This window comes from Trichoplusia ni, chromosome 6, assembly GCF_003590095.1.
Source record: "Trichoplusia ni isolate ovarian cell line Hi5 chromosome 6, tn1, whole genome shotgun sequence".
NCBI lineage: Eukaryota > Metazoa > Arthropoda > Insecta > Lepidoptera > Noctuidae > Trichoplusia > Trichoplusia ni.
Window position 1 is genome coordinate 14,246,627 of NC_039483.1, and position 25,976 is coordinate 14,272,602.

The 25,976-nt window shown below is 36.6% G+C and overlaps 2 protein-coding genes across 4 annotated transcripts in view; one reads left to right on the forward strand and one right to left on the reverse strand.

Moving 5' to 3' along the window:
- Positions 1-25,344, reverse strand: part of LOC113495176 (Golgi-associated PDZ and coiled-coil motif-containing protein-like) — a 39,526-nt gene extending 14,182 nt beyond the window's left edge. Inside the window, exons 1-2 of the mRNA XM_026873784.1 lie at positions 25,211-25,344; positions 24,507-24,634 (exon numbers count right to left, since the gene is read on the reverse strand). Of these exons, the coding sequence (XP_026729585.1) occupies positions 24,507-24,634; positions 25,211-25,301 (219 nt within the window). The 5' untranslated portion in view covers positions 25,302-25,344. The remainder of the gene's footprint in view (positions 1-24,506; positions 24,635-25,210) is intronic.
- On the forward strand, positions 2,854-23,271 carry LOC113495050. 3 transcript variants are annotated; one of them, XM_026873628.1, is made up of 10 exons: positions 2,854-8,453; positions 18,908-19,020; positions 20,314-20,425; positions 20,988-21,085; positions 21,174-21,284; positions 21,599-21,814; positions 21,898-22,016; positions 22,278-22,377; positions 22,603-22,835; positions 23,020-23,271. In XM_026873628.1, the coding sequence occupies exons 2-10, from the start codon at positions 18,916-18,918 to the stop codon at positions 23,237-23,239; spliced, it is 1,314 nt and encodes a 437-aa protein (XP_026729429.1). In that variant the 5' UTR covers positions 2,854-8,453; positions 18,908-18,915; the 3' UTR covers positions 23,240-23,271. The 3 variants fall into 3 exon arrangements, with proteins under 3 accessions (XP_026729429.1, XP_026729430.1, XP_026729431.1); XM_026873629.1 differs by lacking the exon at positions 2,854-8,453 and having other exon boundaries at positions 18,927-20,099; XM_026873630.1 differs by lacking the exon at positions 2,854-8,453 and having other exon boundaries at positions 18,927-20,099; positions 20,314-21,085.
- Positions 25,345-25,976: the final 632 nt, after the last annotated feature.

The following is a 25,976-nucleotide window of genomic DNA, read 5'->3' on the forward strand; positions in this document are numbered from 1 at the left end:
TTAGTTTATATCTAAACTGTCGTTACATACTTTTTTTTGAGAATTCACTTATTTATACTAGTGGAAAAGAGTGTTAGCTGAATATGCAATGTTTAGTCGTGATTTAATCATGATTGCACCTGGCAAGTGCAATCGTAGGACAGGCGTATTCATTTCCCGCGCGCCAACCGCGTCGTGTTGTCTACGATAATTTTGCGACACAAGCTTCTTAGAAGCGAATCAATGCAACACATGCGCTGCACTTTCAATGAGGCTATGCTAATCCCAATGTTTTTATAATGTCCGGTGTTCAATTACCTTTTGTAACATTGTTACACAGGCATCCCGACAGTAAGCACACCTGCCCATACATAAGTCCTGCACCGTCTACATACAAATGACAACACGAAAATTCAGTTTAGTTTTTTGGATTGGGTAACTTTCGTAATGGCCACCGCTGGCTAGAGGTCAATAGTTAAATAAAAGCTAATAAAAAGTAATGAAGGGAATTAATCATATACGAAATTTACAATCTCTTATTACTGCGATTGATCAGGTGATATAACTACATTTCGTTTAATGTATACGTCCATAACATTTCTAATAGTACCTATATTCAATGAAATGAATACCTTAAAAAACGAGTTATTGCATAAATCACTTGTATTTATTTACTCATGCTAATTCACATGCATTAATAACCAAAACAACAGTTATCTGTAATCGAAACTTATGTGATTTGGTACTCGTGTATGTATGTACCAGTATAATTTATTTTAATACGTTATTAATTAAAAGAAATGTTTATAAAATTATGATTTAGGAGATGATTATTCTGACCAATCACGATAAGCATTTATTCACTAAGGATTAGCTTTATTTTAATTCAATTTGTTATCAATTGCAGTCACGAAGTATTTCAACTCTAACATAAATTTACGTCTCGTTAGGTATCTACTATTTCACAAACTCCGACACTTTAAAAGCAGACATTGTAGGCGCAGTTTTGTTAATAGGTGTTAAAGTAAATGGTGATTTACTTTCATTATTTAGACACTTATTGTAAATAAAACTACGGCTTATTAAATAAACCCCGAAAATAAAGAAATTAAAAAGTAAAGTATAATGAGCTTATTTTCTGAATAATCTCACTTCGAGCAACCACTACAAGCCTTGTTCACAGATGCACGAGAGAAATACATTTTTAGTTACACATTAAAGTGAATAGAATAAAAATTGTAAGGAAAATAGAATGGTGTAACATTTTATTTTCAATTCCTCGAGTATAATAATCAATTGGGTTTAATGGCGCTTCACAATATTGAAATAGGTGACAAGCACACAGTAGATTGTTAATATATTTTATTATGTTAATAAACAATGCTCTCAGGCTCATAAAAACAACAAACAATAAAAGCGATTTTAAGCTATAAATGTATGCAGTGGTTTATGAGTGTTCCACTGAGCAGTAAAATTGGCATCAGTCATCGATGAAGGGTGCAGCTAAAGGGAATGAATCATACGTAGTCTGACTTCGAACAATGCGTCGTGATCTAGTTATTTATGCGTTGTCTATTAGCATTTATTGCAATTTGAACTGAATTCCTTTTGAATTGACTTTTGAATGGTTTTCTCATCATACGCAATTTTCAGAGCAATCTTGGACCGCATCAATGGCGACCATAGTAATGTGCGATGAGTCTATTGAAGGCTAGAGAACAGGTTTGCGGGTCTGGCGGTGTTTGCGGTCAAGACGTCCGCCGCGGATGGTGGCACGCTCGAGCGGACCACAAAGTCGACCGCAGGGAGCCTGCCGCCATCGCGCCACCGTCATCGCCCTGCGCGCCCGCACCACCCACTAAACCTCAAAACATGGAATCGTAAAGGCGCACATAAGTTGCATCGTATCAAATAACGACCTGAATAGGGGAAACACAATAGCATTCATGAGTGACGCGACGCTTTCGAGATAAAGTGCGGGACAAAGCTGCAGTCCGCTGACGCCGATAGATGATTTTACGTCTATTGAATAGTCACGTACGTTACACAAAATTATGTCGAGCCCTTCGGATTTGCGAAAACTAGCAATATGTTGTGTTACACACAAAGTTCTCGCACAACGATATAAACCGCACCTCTCCGCGAACGAAAACGGATGGAGCGAGTGTAATTAAAATTCTGCTGTATACGGTAACGCCTGGCGCGACAACGGATTACAAAATAAGTATTATAACAATAAACAACTTTTCCTCGGGACAAAAATGCAAATCGTATGCAATTCAGAACGTTTATGCTTAAGCTAACACACAAATAAATTACTGCCCCCGTCACGACGTTTATTTAAATGAACCTATCTTTAGACTATGAATCGTTTTTCTATCGTATTATTTATTTTATGGCTGCAAGATTTTCTATTCGTTGAACGTGTTATGTTGTGTTCTAAGCAACATGCATGAATACAATGTTACACATTTATTATACCAACGTGAGAAAACAAATTACTTAAAGTTTAGTTACTAGCAAACGAAATATTGCTTCACGCTAATCAAACAACCATTTCTCTGAGTGAGGTAATTGTGAAAATAATAGTGATTGCCATTGACCTGTGTGGGACGCAGTGTGCGAAGTCATTACTCATTTTAAGTTTTCAAAGCTAATTGCGTTAAACTTCACTTAGCCATAAATGAGTGACTACTACTAATCACAAAATCAAAACAGATAGCTTATCTTCAATCTGATAAAATCTTTATTGAAATGAAACTACTTTTACGGATTTTATCGCGGTTTAATTTTAGATTTTAGTTAAAATTAAACCGCGATAAAATCCGTAAAAGTAGTTTCATTTCAATGTCTAACATTCGCGTAAACCTAAGAAACCAAAATCTTTATTGTCATATTTCAATTTGAAACATTGTACGTTATTGTACGAGCGTAGACAGACATTAACATCACAATTCGAGAACCTGGTTTGTATCTGCCGGTCCATTGCCCTTTATACGAATAAATTTGGTATTTCGCGTAATACTACATGAATTCGGATAAAGTGCGGTTGCATCTAAAATACATAGGATGATACAGCATCTATTACAGAAAGCCATACAATTTTCATAAATCATCAATGATTATAATAATTAACATTGCAGAAAAGTGTGAATTACCTAGTCAGCGTTTTAAACATGAACAAATATATTCATATTAGGGAATTTTCAAAGGGAAAAAGCACGTCAGATCTGCCTTCCATAAACATCTGAAAATAATGAAACGCTACAGTCAGTCTCAGTCAAGTGTTAGACAGTTCAATTCATTATTCAACAATTTTGAGATTTTCTCAGCCCACAGACGGGAAACGTTCAAACGACCAAACAGAAGACACATTAAGTCGATGGTCGTGTAGTTAAAGAGGTATTGTTCTTTATGACCGAGCTGGAATGTTCTAGGTCTCTGCATTCCACGTTCTAGCACGCATCTCTAATGTAAAGTGATGCAGAGGAAGCTCGCAAACTCGCCGACAGATGCGCGCAGCCCGCCCACTGTTTACGTGTGCCATTTGGAATTCTTAGACAATAACAAGGCTTACTTAAATTCAAATACTGATATTGCACATTAGCAAATGTCTCTAATAAACCTTTTGAACTTTATGTCAATACATAAATCAGGAAAGTAGTGGTTAGTAATAAAATTTTATTATCTTCTATTAAGTAGAACAAACACGTCAATCAATGAGATAGTCTAGACGCAGACGGTGCCATCGGAGCGGTAACAACAGGAAAGCGATTGAGATTTTCTTTTACAGCCGGATGCCCCATCTCGGGGAATCGAGATTGCGAACTACGCGAACCTTGGTTAACGTGGCGGTTTGTGAGAGTGGGACTGGACTAGTAATTGCTTAGTGTCGTTAAATTTTGCATTTAACTTTAACGTCGATAGTTATTACTCGATCGAGAATTATTACGGCGAGTTACTAGAACTCGTCAACTTGCACGTGTGTAGGTAAGTAGGCATTCGAACCTAATTAAACGTTGGTTATAGTTTATTCTCCGGCCTGCGGCGAGCGATTCCCACGAACCGCAGAAAGGCAGACCTGTCGCATTATCATATTAAAGGTAAATCGTGTACAGGCGTGACGGAGTACCCATTTCTGCAAACGTGCGGAGTGCGACGCGTTTAACTCACGCTTTATGTGATGTCGGACCTTGGCCAGCTTAATTCATCTCCGTTGTCAATGTAAGCAAATACCTACGTTTATTTTTCTGATAATAAACTATGACTTGCTACTGCTTGACAATTATTTAATGTAAGTTTCCATTGCGTACCTACTCAAATTAAAGCTTACTTGTAAGTACTTAGAATAAACGACTGCTCAATCTTTCGATAATTTCCAGGATGGTATTTCTTTGATATGTAGCTATTAGCACCAACACCCTATAAGTTATAACATGCTAGTTGCTTCCTGCCCAGCGTGCCCAGTGCCCACTAAAGGATGAGGTTTTAAGAAAGCAATGTAAAACATTGTAAGTACATCGTGAGCCAATAAACTGGAGTGTATTATCAATCAGGAAAAGGCGCACTACACGTAGCATTTATGAGATCGATATAAACATAGGTTTAAATATCAGAATTGTTGCTAAGGGGTAAATACAGTGCGTGTGTAGTTGCTTTGTTACATCGTGCAGCTTTTATCACGCTGATTTTCTACCAAAGTAGCAAATAAGTTATTATCTTTATGCATAAATAATTGTTTTACACGAATCTTAAAAACAAACTAAAATATCATAAAATCAAATATTCGCAAAAAATATTAGGTTTAATGACATCATCATTAAAACCTTATGAGAACCTAGCCTTATTCCACATATTGCTAAGTCCCATTTGGAAAATTATAACAACTTGTTCAAGTCATTAAAACATTTATTATCTTGTAAACTCGCACATTCAACATGAGATACAAAAGATAAATCACTACTGATTGAAATAAATGGCTGGCTAACTATGGAGCATTAAGTCGATCTATTTGCAGCCAATAAGTCCTAGTGCCATTTTGGAATAGTCAACTCGTGTAGAGTTTGTTTACGACTGTACAAAACATTATACAAGAACCTTGTTTATATTTAATGTGACCCTATTACAAGTTTCCAGTAAAAAGATTTATAAGCCCGTACAAAAAAGGAGTTCAAGTCTGATCATGCAATAATTTACGCATGTTAAACGTTACCGATCAGGGTAGTAAAGCTAAGCACGAACTTTCTAGAGCGTGACTTGTAAATCTACAAAACAGAATCAGTGCGGTCTTTGTAGGAAACATCAATACATTTCGCCAATGAGGAATAAGTGGCGTGGCGATGACCGCACTTTATACGTACTAACGTACGATTCGTTTCAATCAAATAATGTCGCTCTATATAACTTGTTCGTTCGCTGTGTCAACTTTAATACCAATAAAGCAAGCCCATATATCTAGACAACGAACAAGATTTCAACGAAAAACAAAATTTCCCAGTTTAATTGCCTCGTTAAGCCCGGTTTGTTATTTCACGCCTATGCGTCAGTACAGCAATTTAGGATTGCACAAATTTACTAATTGAACATATGAATGAACATTACTATCAGCATACAGTATCTCAATTCATAACAAGTACCACTGCTAATAATAAAGTACCGAGAACAAATGAGTCAATACGTTAAGAAGTATCGCAGATATGTTTACTAGTTTAAGATGCAATATTGTGAACGAAAAAGAATATGGAACACATTAACAACATTATTCAACTCGTATTTATAAACTCTACATTTTTATAGACAGATGTACCTAAACCATACGTTTATTGTAAAAAGCATATTAAAGGATATGAGTATTCTTTACTATCTCAAACGCATTATGAATAATGAATAAAGATATGTCCACAACTGCCTGCAAGGGGACAGTTGACCACCCGTGTTGCGTCGCCCCCTCCTCCCGAGAGCAGACGCCTCAAAACCCACATAACCTGTCACGGCCGGCTGTGGTCAGCAATGGGATGGACACGCTTTGCGGTAATCGAAAATTATGAATGTTTAATTACTATACCGACACAATCACGACACTCATGCTCCGGCGCCGCTTGTTATCATTTATACAGACTTAACCCGTTTTCAACGCGTATTTATTGATTCTTAGTAATGACTTCATATGGTAACACGAGTTCTGTATGTTACAATTTATGAGGTATTTTTAATGTATTCGCAATTATATGTCGCCACTGTGGCGTTATTTAAAACCCAATGTAAATGATATAAGAATGGCAAACTGCTTATCAGCCTTTCATAAAAGCAAACAAATGTGTAGATCTTAGTGCGATAAGTGTCATCGTGTAAAGTGTACGAACGGTTCACACAAATTACACCTACGTCGATACAAATAAGTATTTTATAAGCAGTTAGAAAAGCGCACAGTTAGACCAAAATGAATATGAAAAGCCGCACTTCTTTACCAGAGACCGCTTCCTACCGGGATGTTCTGTGAGACTATTGGTATTCATGAGTATGGTAATTTCTATACACAATATTGTTGGACTGTGCCGCTAGCTTAGTACTAGATACTATAACCTAATACAATTTCTTTGTCTACCATTTAGTTTAACATATCTTTTTTGAGATTTTCGTAGCACATTTTTCCGAAAACTATGGGTAAATTAAGAATCTCACTTCATCGTAAAAGTGAAGATATTCCTTTTAATTTATTAATGCGAGTATATTTGCTGTTGGAAATAAGTAAGTGCGTTCACTAGCAAGGAGGCACAAGAATGATAAATTAGAAACTCGTTAGTTCGAAAAACGTATGTACAGATTGTGTCATTCTAATAATAGAGATCGATAACAAGGACAGCATGGGTCAAGTTAACACTGCACGGACACCGGAATGACAGAGATCACTGCGTCGACAATTCACAATCTGATGCGGGTTCGACCCCCGTTTGTGTTAACATAACTTTATCAATGTAATGACACAAAAAGGTTACAGGAACTACAGAGAGTTAGACAAAAAAATGTAGAAATGTATAAGTAAAATAGTAGCGAAAGGATCATTTTATTCAAAACCGAACAAAATTTCCAAAAATTTGTATTAAAGATATTATGACTTGACATAAAAAGGACCTTATGACTTTAGGTAAATAAACTTAAATTGGGCAAGTGAAGCAAAAACGGGTATTATTGTCTTATCAGAAAAAAAAACATTTTAATGGTTTACCTTCGCTACTGACTGGCACTGTCATCATGTAACCATGTAAAATAAATGGCTTATAGCGCCCTTATCTTTCCACGCCATAATAAGCCTTATTTATATGCAGCGAGAATTATGAACGTAATTACATTACTAAGTACAGGAATTAAGACTTTTATTAATAGTATCGGCAAAGGTTAAAAAACTACTCAAGGTACCGCTTTCGTGTGAACTCTAATCACATGCAATTACATTTGCGCAATTAAGATGAAGCTACCTGCTTACTGCTATCACAGACACAGACAAAAATTAAATGTTTATAGCAAACATTAATCGACTCGACAACCATTGAAGGGAAAGTTAATTTATGTAACTAAACGTAGCAATAGAACCAATATTGATTAAGATGATCGATGAAGATTTGGATTCTTCAAGTCTCCGACGTGACGCAATATAGACAAGTGTTTAAAACACACAAGTACCCGCCGGCGTACTTACAACATGCGACATCATTTTACTGTAAAGCTCTGGCCATAAAGAACGTCTTCTTCTTTTAATTAACATCTTATCAAGGGATTCGTTTATAAGAATCCAATACACAATTTATGAGCGGTATAACATGGACTTTCTCACGCAGTTTGCTGACCAGCGTCAGCACACCTTATTTTATGGCAGCTAATCATTTCATCTTAATTCTTAGAAAGTTCTTTTCTATGTATGTACCTATAATGTATGTTTGTAGGTTGCTCTAGCTAGTAGTAAGCCCAGCGACTAACCAGCGATGCCACATTTGCAACCAGTTACTTAATGACCGTATCATATTCCTAGAAACCTTATTAAAATAATTGGTTTAAGAAAATTCAAAAAAAGATAAATCTATCTACAATAAATGTGCATACGAAAAGTGTACATCTTAAATAAGGGTAAGATGTTCCAAAAAGAACTCGCATTTAGGTAATAAGGACCCTGAAAACGATGATTCAGGGAGGCTTCAGTGCGAGGGCGGGCGGGGAGGTGCGCGTACGCACGCGGCGCGGGCTGACGCGGGCCGGCGCGGCTGCCGGCCGCCAGAGCCGCTGCGGAAGCTGCGGCAAGCGCACCTGTAGCGCGACCTCCGCGATACCACAAACAATCCTCACGCGACACGCGCGGTACAAATTACGAAAACATTACTATTACCGATATATTCTCTGTGACATGACTATCAGTGACTGTTCAGTGAGAGTGTCTCCAGAAAACGCCTAGAAGACGCATCTACAATCTGGATCAACCCTAGGTTGGTAGCGCAACGTTTTATCTTTCTTATCATATTATCGCATGTTTTGATTGCACACGCAATATCCGCTGTGCGAATATCAAGTCTCGTTAGCATTTGGTTTTTTAATACAACATCTTTTTATTATAAGTAAACATCTGTCTTGTGGAATGTTACCTGTTATATTGGTTTACTTATAGTCGTTAACAATTGAACATTTTAGTAACTTTATGTTTGGAAACATGAAAAAGGCACAATGATGACAGGTTTTCTAAATATGAAAAATTATACAATTGAAGATTTTAGAAAACCTTTTCTAATATATGAAATAAATATTATCAGAGAAATAAATTTAAAATCTGACAGAACAGTCAATAAAATGAGGTAGCCTTTATTAGTCATAAAGGCTACCTCATTTTTTTTAAATTAAATCTTATAGGGTTAAATTAAAATTAAGCAACAGAATTTAATTGTAAAACATTGATTAAATAAAAACTTCAATGTTATTCAAAGAATAACAAACTAATGTAATTCTTATGATTTTAAAAGAAATAATTTTTTTTCAAAAAAATAGTTATCTGATGAAGGACTCGACTTATTGACAAATCCTAAACAGTCAATGCGTTTAATTTTAAAGTCTTTTGTTTAGCGTTAACATTTTCACAGAATTTTCCAAACTACTTTAATATGATTTACTACAATGTACCGCTGCTCAATTTTTTCAAACACAACCTACATTAAATATTTTAAGTAGGTACCTACGTTCAATCTAAGGTATGTTAAAAGGACAAAAATATAGGTATAGATGTGTGCGGTAGAAGGTCTGCCAAACCTCGTCGCAGTAACATTACGAGTGTTATCGACAATATCGGCATCGGGGGACTGGTTCCGACGACCGCTACGCGCTGCTATGCCGTTTGCGAACATCGCTCTGATCACATTTCGTCCATTTAATATGATTTCAACTCGAAACATCGACCTACATAGAGGATCATAAAAGTGAACGTAGATATACTGTATGAACCTTTGAATTGAATTCAAAGAAGCCACATTTTTCGTTAACAGCTTTTTAATGCAAAACTCGTGCGTTTAACATATCTTCACGCTTCTGTATCGTTAGAATTGACCACGTAGACCGATTAGCTTATTAAGTGACATTAGCATTTAAAGGACCTCTCGGGACTAGAAGCGATTATAGAGTAGTTTATTCCCAGACGATGTGAACGAACCTCCAGGAGGTACGAGAGCATAAATCAAAAAGCATTACTGCCTCGACATTGGTTAACTAGCGAGGCCCTGTACTGGGATATCATAATCGTTTGCCAGACATAAACTAAGTTTAATTACTAGGAGACGTAGCCAGTGGCTCCTAAAAGCTACTTGAGAGCCTGCGGCTTCCATTGCATAACGACGTGGGAAGAGTGTTCTAGCCAAGGCCATTATAAGAGTAAACACTCGTTACTGTACTGGTGATTTCATACCGGTCAAGGAAACGTATCTAAAGGAAAACCGCAGGAGTTACAAAACCATCTCATTTAATTATCCCTTTTTAAATGCAATGAAAAAATTATAAGAAGGCATATAATAATCCCGACAGGATTTTTTTGACGAAATTCTGCTATATCTGCTAGCATGGATTTAGTTATTTTCAGTGTCTTCTTTCCCTAAGATACGCAATAGTAAAATTTATTTATATTATGGATTAATTATGTAACCCAGATGCTGTTGACACGTAGAATATTATTTTGATTTATGTTTATGCAAATGTTTGTGTGGCCATCTGTTATGATTTCATGGCTACTCAATTTGGTGGGCATTGCTAGAACCGCGATAAATTGGTAGAAATTCTTGCTATATTTAAGAAATCAACATGACTCGTTCGGGCTTACTAATTTAAAGAGTAGTATTATCGGAATGTATTTTTATGTATTTGGCACTATGTCCCTAAGAAATATTTTGTTTTATACCATTTTTATAATGATGGTTTTCGGTTGAGTCATGGAATGTCCACGATAACGGTCGCCAATCTCCCGCATTCAAATAGTAACGTGCCAGCAATCATAAAATCGTCCGTATCGAGAACGATCGCATTTCTCCAGTAATGTATCGTTATAACTACGTATTCATCGATACCGTAGCACTATCGACGTATAGGAATATTGATGCACCCGCCTCATCATCCACGTCCGTTAATAACACAGTCTTGCATACTTCCTTTTGTAATGTTATTATGAGTAGGTAAGCACGCTACTAAAATAAAGACTTTTTTGTTCTAAACTCTTCTGATTGCTCAAGTTCATTCAATGTAATCGTAAGTTGCAGGTGTAATAAGAATTCCGTTTAATTGAAGGCATGTTTCGCCTTAACCTTTAAGCTGCTTTATTGATTGATCCAATGTTTGGTATCGAAACAGTAAGTACCTGGAGGCAATTACGAGATCATCAAGGGCTTGCCTTGAGCGTATGGTAGATAAGCTCTTCCGAGGGAGCGTTCAAGTCTCTCATCTGTTCACTATTTTGATTTGCATAATCACTAGCTACTATTTAGAACTACTCGATCAAATAACCGCATCTACGATACCATCCGAATGAATCCGATATGCATGTTTTGGTTTTAAGTTGATAATAAACACGTAAAGTCCGCGGCATTTCTTCGTAGCGAAACACAAATGCGATAAGGTTATGCTTTTTCCACAGCTTTATCAAATGAAGTATTCAACACGGGTTAAACAAAATAATCTCTCCGATAAACATAGCTTTCTTCTTTAGTATACATGTTCGCATACGAAACTTTTAAACAGAAATTTATTGAATGACCAGCATATTTATATGCCAATTTCGGCGTAACACGTCGAAAAGATTAAATTAATGATCAGTATGTATAAGCGACTTCAACAAGCTCGGTACTCGAATATAATTAAAGGCCATAAATTATAATTGTCATACGCGAAACGCATTCATGCAGTGACACTAAACTTAATGGACTTTCGCGCGTATATGCAAAATGTGTTATAAACATACTGAGCAAATTCCGTTAGTCTTTCAATTGCGAAGAATAATATGGTATTTAGGCCAATTATCAAAAAATAACATTATTAAAATTTCAGAACAATTTTTTTTCCCTGCCTGATTAGGGTGTTTTAGGTAGGTATGCATGAATTAAAACTTTTAACTAGGTATTTGTCCATAGCCAACCCATAGTATTAGCTTATTAACCTAATAATAGTACTTAAAAATACATACTTTCAGGACACATTTTTAAGCATTGGGTCAGAAAAACCAAATTCTATGAAGTTGTGCCTTCTACAGATAAGTCAAATACCTTCATTATCCATACAATGTTGGGTATTTTTAAAATACAACGGTATATTATACCTAACTGTTGCGTTAAATTATTATGTAAATAATTCCGTCCGTAGGATTTTAAACTCGAGTTTTCAAAAATTACGTATCCTACCTCAATCTAGCTCGTTAATACTCAGAAGCAGCTGTTACATATTATTAATGAATGCAACAGACCGCGTTCCAAGAGGGTACAATTAAATCGGGAGGTATGCATGTCAACGTAAGCAAACACCAGGTCTCCCGTGCTCCCGGTGCACGAGCACCTTGTATTTGCTCTACACAAATAAACCTCCCGGGCACGTCCCTTCGAGTGTGGCACAGATAATGAAACAAAACAACCACTAAGACCTACTTGTAACATACACAGTTTAACCTTATTAATATGTTAGTCGTTAAAGAACGAATATAAATGGAGCATTTGCATAATAAAAATTGCAAAACCAAAACTAACCTGTTTGACAAGTGATATTATTTAAATCGACGCATCCAAAAAAGTATTATTGTGTGTTAATATGTAGTAGGATTATAATATGTGATGACATGTTATAGACACAGTTTCGCAGCCTATATCTACGTGAAGACGAAACTTTGTTTTCTTAACCTCCATCTACGCTTCCCGCGTGTATCAGTTGCGAGACGAGAGAGAAAGTACCCGCATACATTTCGTAACTCCTTTGGAACAAGTAAGAAAATCGAAAACTAAGTGTTGTTTTCTTAAACAACAGCATAAATATCCATAAAAGATATCAATACAGCCATCAATAAAAATGCTAACGCAATTTAGGCGCGATACATAATATTATATTACGTGAGTGCATGTGTTACACAAGACTTAATAGTAAAACATTATTGTGAATGGATACCGAATAGTCATTCAGAATACTGCTGTCTTGTAACGACTGTATCAGAAATGACATGTATATTATAGCGCCTACGACATTTACTTTGTATAGGGTATCAGTTCGATCGCGAGGAAAGCGTCGATCATCAATACCGGTCGAGCAGACGGAGGGAGGTCCGCGCCCGAGGCTGCGCATCATTTATTTGCACGTGGAGCGCAAAATGTCGCCGCGAGATAACTCCGCCTAATGTGTATTCAAAGCGAATCATCACCATGCTAATGTTGTAATTAAGATAGTATCAGTACCAAGCCGGTTTGAGAACGCGCGCCATTGACACAGGCTTAATGCCTGCTTTATGATGAAGTAGGTTCACTTTGTAGTGTCTCTCATTGGACCTATAAATCCGACTGAGTGGAATATTTCCTGATGCTGTTTTATGTAAATAATCATTTACAAAATGTTTTGTGATTTACAAAACTTGCATTTTGCTTTAACTTAATTATTGTACTACGAGCTACAATATTTTAAATTTGTTCTTCGCCATGACGCCAGGCGCAAAACCTGCTTAAAATTTTGGTTCTCGATCCCGTTTCATAATTAACAAAACATGTATTTAATGTTCCTTGAAAACACATTCGAAGCTCGTAAAATAATGCATACCAATATCATTAATCATAAAACCGATGGAGGCTTCGGAAGCACTTACACAGGACGCATTATCAGTTTTGTTTTTTCCTACGTTTATGGTGCATTGTTAAAAGTGTGTCTATACCACAAAGCATTAGTGTGAAGACATTGAACCTGCCTGAGTGTTGACCCTGTTGACACCGCTGACATATGCTCGCTGCGACAAAACTAGGATCCAACATTTCTAAACAATTCGAGAGCCTTACAAGAAACATGAGCAACATCCGGCCAGTTTCAAAACTTAACGGCGAAATAATATTTAATGAGACATCAAATACAACTTTGTATCGAAGTATCGGTATCGATGATATCGTTGAGATAGGTACAATTTATTAAACTGAGGCTTGATGTGGCATAAGGTAAATGGAATTAATTCTGTATCAACAATGAAGACCTGTTAAACTAGATTGGATTGGATAACAATCATCGACAGTTGTGTGACGGACTTATTAGGCAATACGTATTGTCTTGGAGAGTTTAGATTAGAATCAGTGCAGGGACTGGGTGGGAGCGGCACGCGCGTGCCACTCGCGGTGCGTAGAGCTTCGCCTCGCGGCTCGCGCCCAGCCGCAGCGGCTTAAATATGCAGTCCCAGTGTTGCACAATGCATTTGTAAACCGTTCTCCCGGGACATTTAGACGCATTAAACTATTTGTTAAGCAGATAAGATGTGTCTGCGCCAGCTTTTGTTATGATAATTTTAGTTTGTCCTGTTTGGATTTCTAGGTAGTCTGTAGGAACGTAATTACCTACTTTTACAAACCAAGCAGAAGACAAGCTAAATTAAATGTTAAACGTGTTTATTAAACTCTGTAGTCACACCTAAAGCATGCATGTAGATCATAAGAATGAATGGGACAAGGCCCGATTTCGGTGTCAATGAAATGTGCCAGCAACAATACATATTTGACTTTCCCTTTTAAGGGATATAAGCGTGATGGTATGCACAGTTTCTTTTTATAAATTAATGCTGCAGCTTATTATGATATTTCAACAAACCAATTTGGACATAAAACGATAATACTGTTTACAACATAAAAATAAGAAATAAACGGTAGCAGTCACGCAACAACATCGCTTTTCAATTTACCATCAGGTAAAATTTGAATAATTATGAAATTATCTACAAGCGGCGCCGCCTCTCAAAGCGTATCGGTTTAAAATAAAATATAGATAAGAGTGGAATAATAAAGATGAGTTGCACCAAAATTCTATAATAGGTTATAGTCGATCTCTGGCAGCATCTAATTGGCAGCCGGTTTGCGCGTGTGGTGCCGCGCCGTCTGCCGCGCCGGTAACCCACTTACAAACCACAGAAGCAGATGACACTCAACACTACATTATAAGGACTTAGTAATGCACGCACTCAACAAACACCTAAATCCTCGCTTTCCAACTTTCTTTAGCGACTACCTACTCTTTGTAATAATTAAACAACCTGTTAGTGGTGTCAGTACAATCATCGAATTTTAAAAGCATGTGTTTAGTCATGAAGATGATTCACCTATCGACAAATGTTCTTGTAACGGGGACAGTGAAATGACCTAACGCTAGCTGATAACGCAGTCTAGAAGCACTCGTAGCTATCTCTAGGTACATTAACACAGTTTGCCGTAGTTATAACATGGTGCTCAACGTCGTGAACTTCCTCGAGAAGTCCTCGTACAGGAAACTGGTAAATATAACTGTCATTGTTAAAATATACTCGAATAGCTCAATTAATATTCAAGGGAAGTCTCCCATTCTCAATTTTATTAAAATAACTGGACAGTCTTGTTAATTAATTTAAACTACATAATTGTACCACGAACAATTTTAACGTCGAAAGTAGTAATTATCTTATTAATAATTGAATGACGAAGGGACTTTTGATCCAGGACGGCTTACATTAAGGCAGCTTTCGTTGTTTATTTCTTTGATAAATTGCGGACGGAGGTTATTTATTTTAAATGGTGACTCATATGAAATTGCAACATAAAGGCAAATTTATAATGAGCTACCCGACGACATTCCACGAAGGCCAGGTTGTCGCAGACAGGTAAACTTTGCTTAACTTGACTCCACGCCTAACAATGTGATCACGATGCGGTAGCAAGCAGAATGACTACAGTTACTTTCATAATCGTATGGTATTGATAGAGTCGTTTAACTACATATTTATTACATGTAAATGCTAACTGGGCACGGTGATTTATGTTGATAATATCTACATTCGGTACTAGCTGCACGAAAAAGTATAATTTATTGTCAATTTCTGGCTACTTAATCGGCACGCCCATATCATATTTAAACTCGAGACATGTTCTTGAAATTTTAATTTGTTTATTTACTAATACCACTAATAAGAAATAAATTTATAATGTTAACGATAAATTAAAAGGATTTGACTAGCGTCCACTGATCTACTATTTATCACGATTAAGTACACCGACAAATATGTGTTAGAAATGACGGCGTGAGTATTTGTGTGAACATTTACATTTATGACGTAACCATATTATAAATAGAGCATTTAGTCTACAACTAATAACCCAGTTTTCAATTCATATGTGTTGCTCTCAATTTTGCAGGGTGACCAATATTTATTTTGAAAAGCTACTAGAAATCGAGTAATATGTAGCAGTACCCAATAAGTTGACTAAAAACGATGTAAAAATACTCGTAACCACCAGCGAACATTAGATATAATGCACTGAAATTTATATCTGCTATCAATAGCACTGTAGACATGTACTACTAGTTTACCATCACGAATTGAAGGGCCCAATGACTGCATACCACAAAAGAGGAACAATCAAAATAAAATTGAGAGTCAGCCAGCAATCTCGGGTGGTCCACGCTTTCATTATATGACGTTGAACAGAGCACGTATCTCGGCGTTCGAGATAAAAAGTAATAGGACATCCCTTTTTCCAACATTTTAATTTAACAACGGAAGCAGTATGACTCGGCAAGAAAAGAATCAGATTAATTTTCACCGTTGTCCCGTCTCACGCGTCCTATCCGTTTAAATAAATTGTTTCCAAACATTGGAGCGATTAAACCGAGTAGACAAGACAAGGGGTAGACGGCGCTGTAACAAAATAAACGTGATATCACCAGGAAGCCGTGAGGCTACAAAAGGAAGAAGGACGTGGCGGCCATTGACTTTTTTGTTAGGTTTGTTCTGTTAAGATAATTTTATCGGTCTAACCGAGATCTCGGGAGTATTAATAGTCATTAGTCTGGAGCCTAAAAGGCAACTAAATTGATTTATTAAATTCAAATGTGTACCAATAAAAGCAATGAAAGCGTGTAGCACCTGGAAGTGCGTGCTGTAGCCGCGTTGGCTCGCCTCCAGTTCTACTGAACTTTGACAACTAGCCGCGGCGGTAAATTGCTGTAACACATCCGTCTGCCGTACCGCGCTCGTGTAGGTGCGCAGCGCAATTCGAACACTCATAAGTGAAAATGCATTTCAGGAAACACTCTCATAAAACGAAACCGTTTTCGTCACAGGATATCAGTCATTCAATTCATATCATAATTAGGTGAAATACTTTGCGTTCTGTTTCTGTATTCCTGGGTCGCATGTTTTCAAGTATTGCGAGGTCGACGCACTCCAAGTACGTGCATTCCTTTTCCCTTTCTGAATTTTGATTGCCTCCAGGTATGTAACAGCAACAAAAATATAATGACGGGCCCTCGTCAATTGATCTCGCACAACAATATTTCTTTTCGAGTTGTCGTGACATGTTCAACAAGCATTGTGTTCACTTCGGTTGCGCACGCTTTCTTTATCGACTTTTAATCATGCGGGACGCCCTTTCATAAAGCTTCATTAAGAAATATTGGTGTGTCGTCATTCACTTCATCATGATTTAGCTGTCATTGATCACGATCGAATGAGAGTCCGACGCACCAGTAAATCAGGAAGCCATGGCAGTTACTTCAATTTGATTGGTTCGACATCTAATCTAATGTAACGGTATTGTTATTACTATAGCATTATGAGTAGGTACTTCTAAATTTAATAAAATCAACGCGTAAATAAATTTACAAGAACTTTCTACACTGAACATATTTTTGTCATCTCTTTGTATCATCATATAAAAAGCTTGTTCAAATAACAGAGCATTCTTTTTGTGCTTCAAATTAATATATACAATCAGAGAGATACACGTGAGACTGACATTATAATGGTCGACGTATAAAAATTACGTAACCGTGGAGGGTATGCGAGGGCTGATGAAAGGCTGACCTTAGCCGCGTGGGCGTCGCTAGACAATGATAATCCAACGGACCGGGGTCCACGAACCATACCGGAATGCAAATAAATAGATGCACATGAACAGGACGAGCCGGTGCACCTGTCGTTGATCAGGCAAATAAACAATGCACGTCATGCCGCGACCTACGGCAGCACGGATCAACATTAAGCTTCCAGCAGCATGAAACACTTGCCCATGTTTAATACATCACCACACACGCACACACACCCCAACAATCATCTTCCAATTCTATAATACGAGGTGAATACCAACAAAATATTTGTAAATAGTAACTTTACATAAATCCTTAACCTTCTTAATGTCACAAATGACAAATCTACGGAAATCAAATAATATGGATTTGAGGATATTTGCCTTAATAAGCTACCATGCTCCGAACTTTTAAAAGCTTAATTTTGATAAATGTGGCAGATGAAGATAATATAAGTAGAACCAATAGATAATGTTTCATACCCCGATGTTTTGAAAGAGGCGAGAAGCAACTTAAAACTGCATAAACGAGCCAACAATTTTTTTTACAAGCTTTTTGTACGTTGCTGTGAACGATGTGAGATCGTCTGAGTGATTAACCCTTAACATATATGTTCCATTGACATTTTAATGAATATTACAAATACAAAAATGCACAAGTTCCGATTTTTTATCATCTTAACCATTCCACGTTTAATAAAAAAATCTAATTACAAATCTGAATTAAATGACTTTCGTTACTGGCAGATAATATAAAGATAATTACTTCTCGGCTCAAGCGCAGTGTAATTAAAGGATAATAGACAGCCATCAGTACTGAGATAAAGGTTTAAAGTAATCACAGTACCGGCTTTAATGGATTTGAGTGCAGTTGTAAGGCAAATAAACGTACATTTAGAAATTACTTTAGCGAAGTTGTAAGCTTATAAAGAACCGCTTTACTGATATCAATGACCCCGCCACGCGCCTGCTGCAGTATTTGTTTAGCATTACAGACCATTTTCACAGTGAGCCTTGACGAACGGCTTGCTATAAACACATGTATCATAATGAGACACGTTAAGCAGGTGTCACATCGTAAATGAGGAATGTTTTATTTTGGTTAACCTTTAAGCCGCTGTGAATACGAGTGTTCCACGAACTGGGTGCTCGTAATGAGGTAGTCACCTGTACAATCAATAAAGCTGAATTAAAGTTCTTTAACTGCGCCTATGAGGTGTTTAACTTTGGATGTAGGCCATTACATAAAAAAAAATGTTTTTACTGTTAAAGGCTCATGTCGCTCACTTATGATATTGGTAATTTATTCCTTCACGTTTCCCAAATATTTGCTGTGTTGCCTGACAAATTGTGATGTACAGACGGGGCGATGTTAAGAGCGGCATTGGCGGCGTTGGCGTGCCTCTGCGTGGCGCGCGCTTCGCCTGGCGAGCACAGCTTACGAGTGTACGGGTTAAGCACACAGAACCCCAAGGTAAATACAACCCTACTAATGGTAAATACTACTATCAAACAACGTGGGACAGCTCAGCACAGAAGCTTCATGTAAACAGTATGCGACATTTTTAAACCCCGATTAAGACGCTGCAAAATCAGGACGAGCCAGAGAGGGCGTGAACTAAAGGTGCAGCATAAAAGACGTAAGGGTCAGTCATTTGACTCTAAGTGGCAGTAGCACTGTTTCTAACGCAAGTTTCAATTTTGAATTAATTTTAGATTGCATATTTGGGATACCTTACCGATAACGAAATAGTGCGTTGACTTGACCACGTGTTAGAAATTAATGCAGTCGTGAATTCTATTTTGCGAACAGTATGAGGTAATAGCATTAGTATTTCCCTTTGATTGATTGCAGAACTTTTAAACCGATTCAAAGAGGAGGAGGTTTTCAATTTGTCTGTTTTTTTTTGCAACCTCAGATCCTCTGACTGGATAAGTCGATTTTATTGTTTCCTTTTATTTCAAGTAAAATACCTCTCAATAGGTCCCATAAAAATGTCATCAAAATTTAATTGGTAGTTTTATTCGTCGATTTCATGATTACAAAAAATTTAGTTTGTTAACACTATTAAGAATATCGCTACGCTGATTATTATTTGTAATAAATAACAATTATATTGATTAATATTTAAATCAAACAATGACAAGGTATTATTATGCCATGGTAAACTTCGCATAGCATAGGACTTCGAGTGGGAGGCGCAACTAAATTACAACTGTCAATAAATACTATATAGTTTTCTAACCTTTGATTTGAATGCATTAAAAACTTGTTAGAACTTAAGCAATATTTAGTTGGTTAAGGCGTGTTAACTGTCTGACACACAAACGCCAAGCTTTATGTGTAAATATACAAATACTGAATAAAAGAAACGTTTTACGGTAGCAAGTTACAACAACGGTATACTATTGAAACTCGAACGCTTAAAATAAAAACAAGGCGATACGCTTTCAAGATACCAGAACAATTAGGCGACAGCAAAGAGTTGTCTAAAATAGAATTTGATTGAAGGATGTCATAGGAAACGGGTTCACACAAGTATACATCGACGTGTGCGTATAAAATTAAAATAATGTAAATTAAACTGAAATAGAATTAGTCCTGTAGCATCAAACAAATGTACTTCTACAAAACAAAACGATGAGCAAGGGCTGCCGGAAATATCAAAGCACTCATATTTGGATAGGTCTATAAATAGAAGCGTATTAATAGCTAGAGTTCTCTTCAATAAATATGTGTACTAAAAACTAACAATTCATTTTCCAGGACGTCACGACTATTCTGGCGACTATAGAAGAAAGACTCCGGGTTTTAGATACTATCAGTGCTGTTCAAGCGAAGCAAGCACGACGTCTCGACGTAATTCAAGATAAACTTGGTTGGTATAAAACTGTTCTGGTCGTAAATCATAAAACTTATGTTATTAGCTAGAGACTTGGTGAATTTCACCTAGATAACATTAACGTATCTACCTCACGTTTATAATAGTTCGACTATCTGTAAACTGACTGCAAATCAAAGAGTGGACAGAGGGGTTTCAAAGACCGCCCTCTTCGTGAAATTTGTTAGACAATTGCAACTTTAGAACAATGTTACAAGTAACTGACAAATAGCTTGTCCAAGAAAATCAGTGCAAACTAGAACGAGTTCATATCAAAACAATACAGAGGTATTTTGTTCCGGGAAGCTAATGAGTCACGTACGTACGGCACGGTAGTCTTATTGTGTCATATCCTATTTTACGATACAAACCACGGGTCAACTTTCGCAATATATGCTGGTGTACCCGCGCACGTTGCTCGCAATTGAGCGAACAAGAGCAACATACAATTAACTGTTAAAGGAACCGCTTAGGGCTGCAGTGGTATGAATAAATTAGCAAATGCACGTTGTACGCACGCTGAATAGGATATAGCTAATACTTGTGTATTTACTTACAGATCGCATGGAAAATACATTGACTTTAAAATTAGAAAGAGCTCAATTAACAGCAGAAAGACTTGAGCATAGGTTGCACATGCTACAAAACAATGTACAGGTACGAACTTCCGTATATACATATGAGATATTTGAACATTTATTTAGAAGTAATGAACAGTAATGAACAGTCACTTTACCACTTTCAGACAACCATCAAAGAGAGCAGTGAGAAGCTTGAGCGTAGTCAAATGAAGATAGCGGACCTAGCTCGCAACTTAACTAACCATATTGTAGCACATAAGCATTTTTTAGAAAAGGTAATTGTTATTAATGTATCTATAATAAAGCTTTTGAGGACATATAACTTTAATCAAGGGAACAGGTCAATAGGTCGTGAATCGTGACCAGGAACTATTGTAAGGCCGAATTGACGTCACGCGTCACTTGAACAATTAATATAATACAGCCTTCGTTTTTATTGAAGCGCTTATTTGAGTTGAAGTATCCGAATCAAAATCAAGGTGGAATTTTTCTTGGATGTTAATGACGATGGCAATTTGGAAGAAATGATTTTTTTTTTCTCATATACGCTACGGAGCAATTGATAATATTATTTAATGTTGCATTACAGGTGAACGGGGCATACACAGATACGTGGCACCGAAGCCTGGTGTTAGAGTCTTTGATGCGAGACGGTCTGTCGTTAGTGAACGTGACGAGGCGAGAGCTAGCTGACGGACTCAGAGCTCTAGCTCGACGCCAAAGAGATGCAAGAATGAACTCAGCAGATTTAGAAGCTATCTTCACAAAGAGACTTAGCGACAACTCTTATAAAATCGACCTTAAGGTATTTTAAGCTTTATTACAATGCCATTGAATCTAATTTCGTAAACATAAGACAACTGGTGGTAATATCATATTTGTTTTCAGATGCAGGAGCTTTTAGAAGCACAGAAACGTTTTGTTGATTCATGTCAGCAAGTCCAACAAGACGATCCGAAGCATGTGACGGATGTACTAGACAAACTAATAGAGTCACTAATTAAACTGTACGTACTCGATGAATTATTCTTAGCCTATCGTCGTCCTTATTTATGGTAATCATGGTGTAGTCAGTGACACTATACACCTTACACCCAGTGCATACAAGCGATGAGTAGTTCTGGTTCTAAGAGATGATGTGATGGAATTTTATAACATCTCAAACTGACATTCCATTTAAATGATGTAGCATACCTTCATGCTTCACCTTAAGAGTTAAAACTATAAGTTGCGTAGCCTGCCTAATTTATTCTTCTAATAATTTTCAGAACATCTTCGACATTCCACGAACTTAAAAAGATTCAAGACGATATAAATAAGTATGACAATAGAGTAATTAAAATCATCAACGCTACGCGGGTGCCACAGGTAATATTAATTAGTTTCTACTTCCTTCTAATTAATTTGATTGCTAATATCCTCTGTAGACATCGACAGAAACTTCATACTTACATTAGTAAGTCACATTGCATTTCGCTAAGTTTGTGGGATACTATCTTTTCTTTGAAAATGGATTGACGGAAGTCCCATGAACGAAGAAAAAACATACATAGTTGTTATGATAACTTTTTAACAGCGTTTATGTAATTTCAGGCCGATGTCACCTGTCGTCGCTTAGAAAGCGCCTTCCGCAATACATCCCACACAATCCTAAAAGAGAATGAATTGCGTCAACTGACAGAAAAGTTCGTTTCGTTGACGGACCGAGCCGACGCTGCTCTGCAACGATTAGAGGCACAAATGAAGGAAGATCCGGAAGAACCAGTACCAGCGTCAGACGTGACCGCCGCTGCTGACAGACTATTGCAAAAACTCCAAGGAATCAAGTAATTATACAGCTATTGTTAACGTATCTAAACAAACATTGATTATGAAAACTGTAGTATGAATATGGATGTAGAATGTAGGCCTTATATTAGATGACATCACGATGCTTTCAAAGCATGCAAAAGAAGTACTAATCCAACAACCAGTCTTAAATTGCATAATCTTACAACATTTATTTTTTAGTAGTGAGGAGTCAGACGAAGAATACAATTGGGAGGACGATGACGCTGGCTACTTCGACGACGGCGGGGGCGGCGACATAATGGGCTCTGACAAGGAGATCCTGAGCAGGAGCCCTGCGCGCAGGACGAGGACCACGACCGTGCGGCCGCTCCACCGGCGACATCTGCACAACCACCCCTACGACCGCGGTCCCAAACTCAAAAACCCCTCCGCGTCATAAATTAAGATTTTAATTATAATTATGAAGAAGCCTATCAGTCTTTTATTTACCCTAATAGTTGTATGATGTGACATTGGAAGATTAAGTATATTTTATTAGAGAATCCAAATCTTGGTGTCTTTTTTTTTGCCGTTTATTTATTTAGAATATGTGTGTTTCACCTACTAAATAAATAAACGACTGATTTATTCATGGTAATCTTTATGATTTATTTACATTGGTTTTTAGTCGCGTTTTATTTTTAAAGTGAGTCTTTAGAAAAAAAGACAGCAAGATTATTTATCTTTTTTAAGTACCTAAACAAATGGAGTACAAAACTGCATCATAGGTTAGATTGATACGAGTTATTTTACATTTTATTACACCTCAGTTAATAATTATTTTTAATTATAATGTTTATTATATTATACATATAAATATTTATTAATGGACTGCCTGGTTATGCTGTAAATCAGGCAGTTTCTATGGGTATTGCAAAGCCATCCATGCACACACAAGCAAGTGTTAAAAGGTCATAATACTTTACAAGTAAATAAAATTCCTAGTTTTTTTGTTCTGGAAATAAACTTTTCAAAACATTCTGCTATGAGGAGAAATACCTTTGCTTTGGCTTTGAAGTGGAATATTTAAAGTTAAAATATGTAGGTATAATGTTTATAAGGGTTTTGGTGGCCAGTAAATCAACCATACATGGTATTTCACTAGCTGAACTATTCATGAGAAAGCCCTTTAAATATTTTTGAAATACTCATTTTTTCTTTGCTTTTTCCCTTTAAGAAAAAGAATTCCACAAACATTCAAGAAACATGCAAAAAGACAGCCAGTTCTTGATAAGTCTAAATCCCTAATTATGTTGTAATCGATCCAACCAATAACAACTAGGTGATTTTATATAGGGAGATGCTTTAGCCAGCAATTTATTTATTGGATATGTTTATAACAGACTGGCTGCCCAGCAAACTACATACCGCCTAAAAGTTGATGATAACAATGCAGACATAAATTCTTTTTATTTGCTACTTTTCTGTATTTTGTCACTTTCCTCCCTGGACTTTCAGAAATATTTCAAGACTAAAATAATCCAAATCGGTTCAGCTGTTTTCGAGCTTTAGCAAGAATAACTAACAGCAATTCATTTTTATTTTCAAGAAGATTAAAAAATCCAGTACTGATGATACAGTCAAAAAATATTTTCCATGAACACTTAGATACTCATTACATTATATTCACAAACTGTGAATGTTGTTCTCAAAATCAATAGACATACCTCAATTTTAGCACTGTTTTGAAATATAGTGAGGGCCTTGTGTGTTAGTTGCGCAAAACATGAGCTCAGAGTGGCAATCTTCTGTCGAGCACCAAACACCACCTCTGGCTCTTCAGTCTCCAACTCTGCTGTAATACATAAGAAAGAAGTTTAAGAATAACTTTATAACACAGATTAATTTATTCTGTCATTGTCCCTCCAGATATACATAGTTATGTTTCAAATGTTACCTTACTAACACGACAATTTATGAACCACAATGGCAATATTTTAACATCAGCAGGATATTTCATGCAATATGAGCAATAATTGGGCTACAGTAATCGATAGGTCCAATTATCTTTTTTTCTTGGCGGTTGAAGAAACATAATTACTGATAAAGCGGGATGGTAATAACAGTTTCAAAAATTATCTAAACACCATAACATAATAGTTCTAAGCGATCAAACATTGTCGATACACTTATCAGAAAAAAATATTTCATCGCCCCAGGGATGAAGTTTTAAGCATCAGTAGTGAACACTCTCATGAATAACTCTATAAACGAGCATAATCGAATGTTAACATACAAGAAATCTTGCAAAACACTCTAAAAGTGGAGATAAAACGAGTGGACTAACTCCAGTAGCGATCCGATAGGATAACCCTTTTATGCAAAATCGACAACCAGCATATGATAAACCATGTTAACAAATATTACTTACTTAGAGATGTGTCTAATTCGACACATGCTTTGTCGAATTCTTTTTCTAATATATCTAACCATCGAAAACCTACTCCGGTAGTCGTCGCCATTTTCACAATAATTTGTTGACAATAAACTGTCACTGTGACAGTAGCCCAAGCCAGACGTTCAGAAATCTAAACGGCTGGGTAAAGAGGTCAACAATGATTTGGTCTCTAAATACTGTAATACAATCCTGTACCTATTGAATTCCAAAGTTTACATTAGCTAATAGGTTGCAATATAAACACAATTTTGGACTCTCTCGGGCATAGCAAAGTATTATTATGGGATAGAAGAGGACCCATAGCACACATGCACATCGCGTAGATTAAAATAATAATGTACGACTAGTTTTCTTTACATTTTATTTTATAATAGAAAAGAAAAAATGTCTGTCCTACCACCTAATGCCCAGTGACTATTATAATTAGAATAAATAAATTTTACGTATATCGGCCTGTAACAATGTCTAGAGAATCCAATAAATCCACCAAAAATATAGGACTTATTTCGAGTATCGAATTTTTTTACGCTGGGTTGCATCTGCCGTTAAGATCAGGAGCTCTTACACTTAGAACCATAAAGATTTAGAACCATGGAGGTGTAACTGCCCTTCCAGGCTGCAAGTATTTCCTCGGTTACAGAGTAGATGATTAACGTTTGGTAATAGGGGCTATAGGAAAAATCTGGTAAAAAATAATAATACACATATTCAGTAGTGGCAGTTGTTTATTTTTAATTGT

What these genes read in the sequence shown, in the direction of transcription:
- LOC113495050 (XM_026873628.1), top strand. Translation starts at nt 18,916, where the DNA reads ATGTTAAGAGCGGCATTGGCGGCGTTGGCGTGCCTCTGCGTGGCGCGC. An exon ending in TGCTACAAAACAATGTACAG is followed by an intron (nt 21,086 to 21,173) that starts GTACGAACTTCC and finishes TACCACTTTCAG; the next exon opens with ACAACCATCAAAGAGAGCAG. An exon ending in ATAGAGTCACTAATTAAACT is followed by an intron (nt 22,017 to 22,277) that starts GTACGTACTCGA and finishes AATAATTTTCAG; the next exon opens with AACATCTTCGACATTCCACG.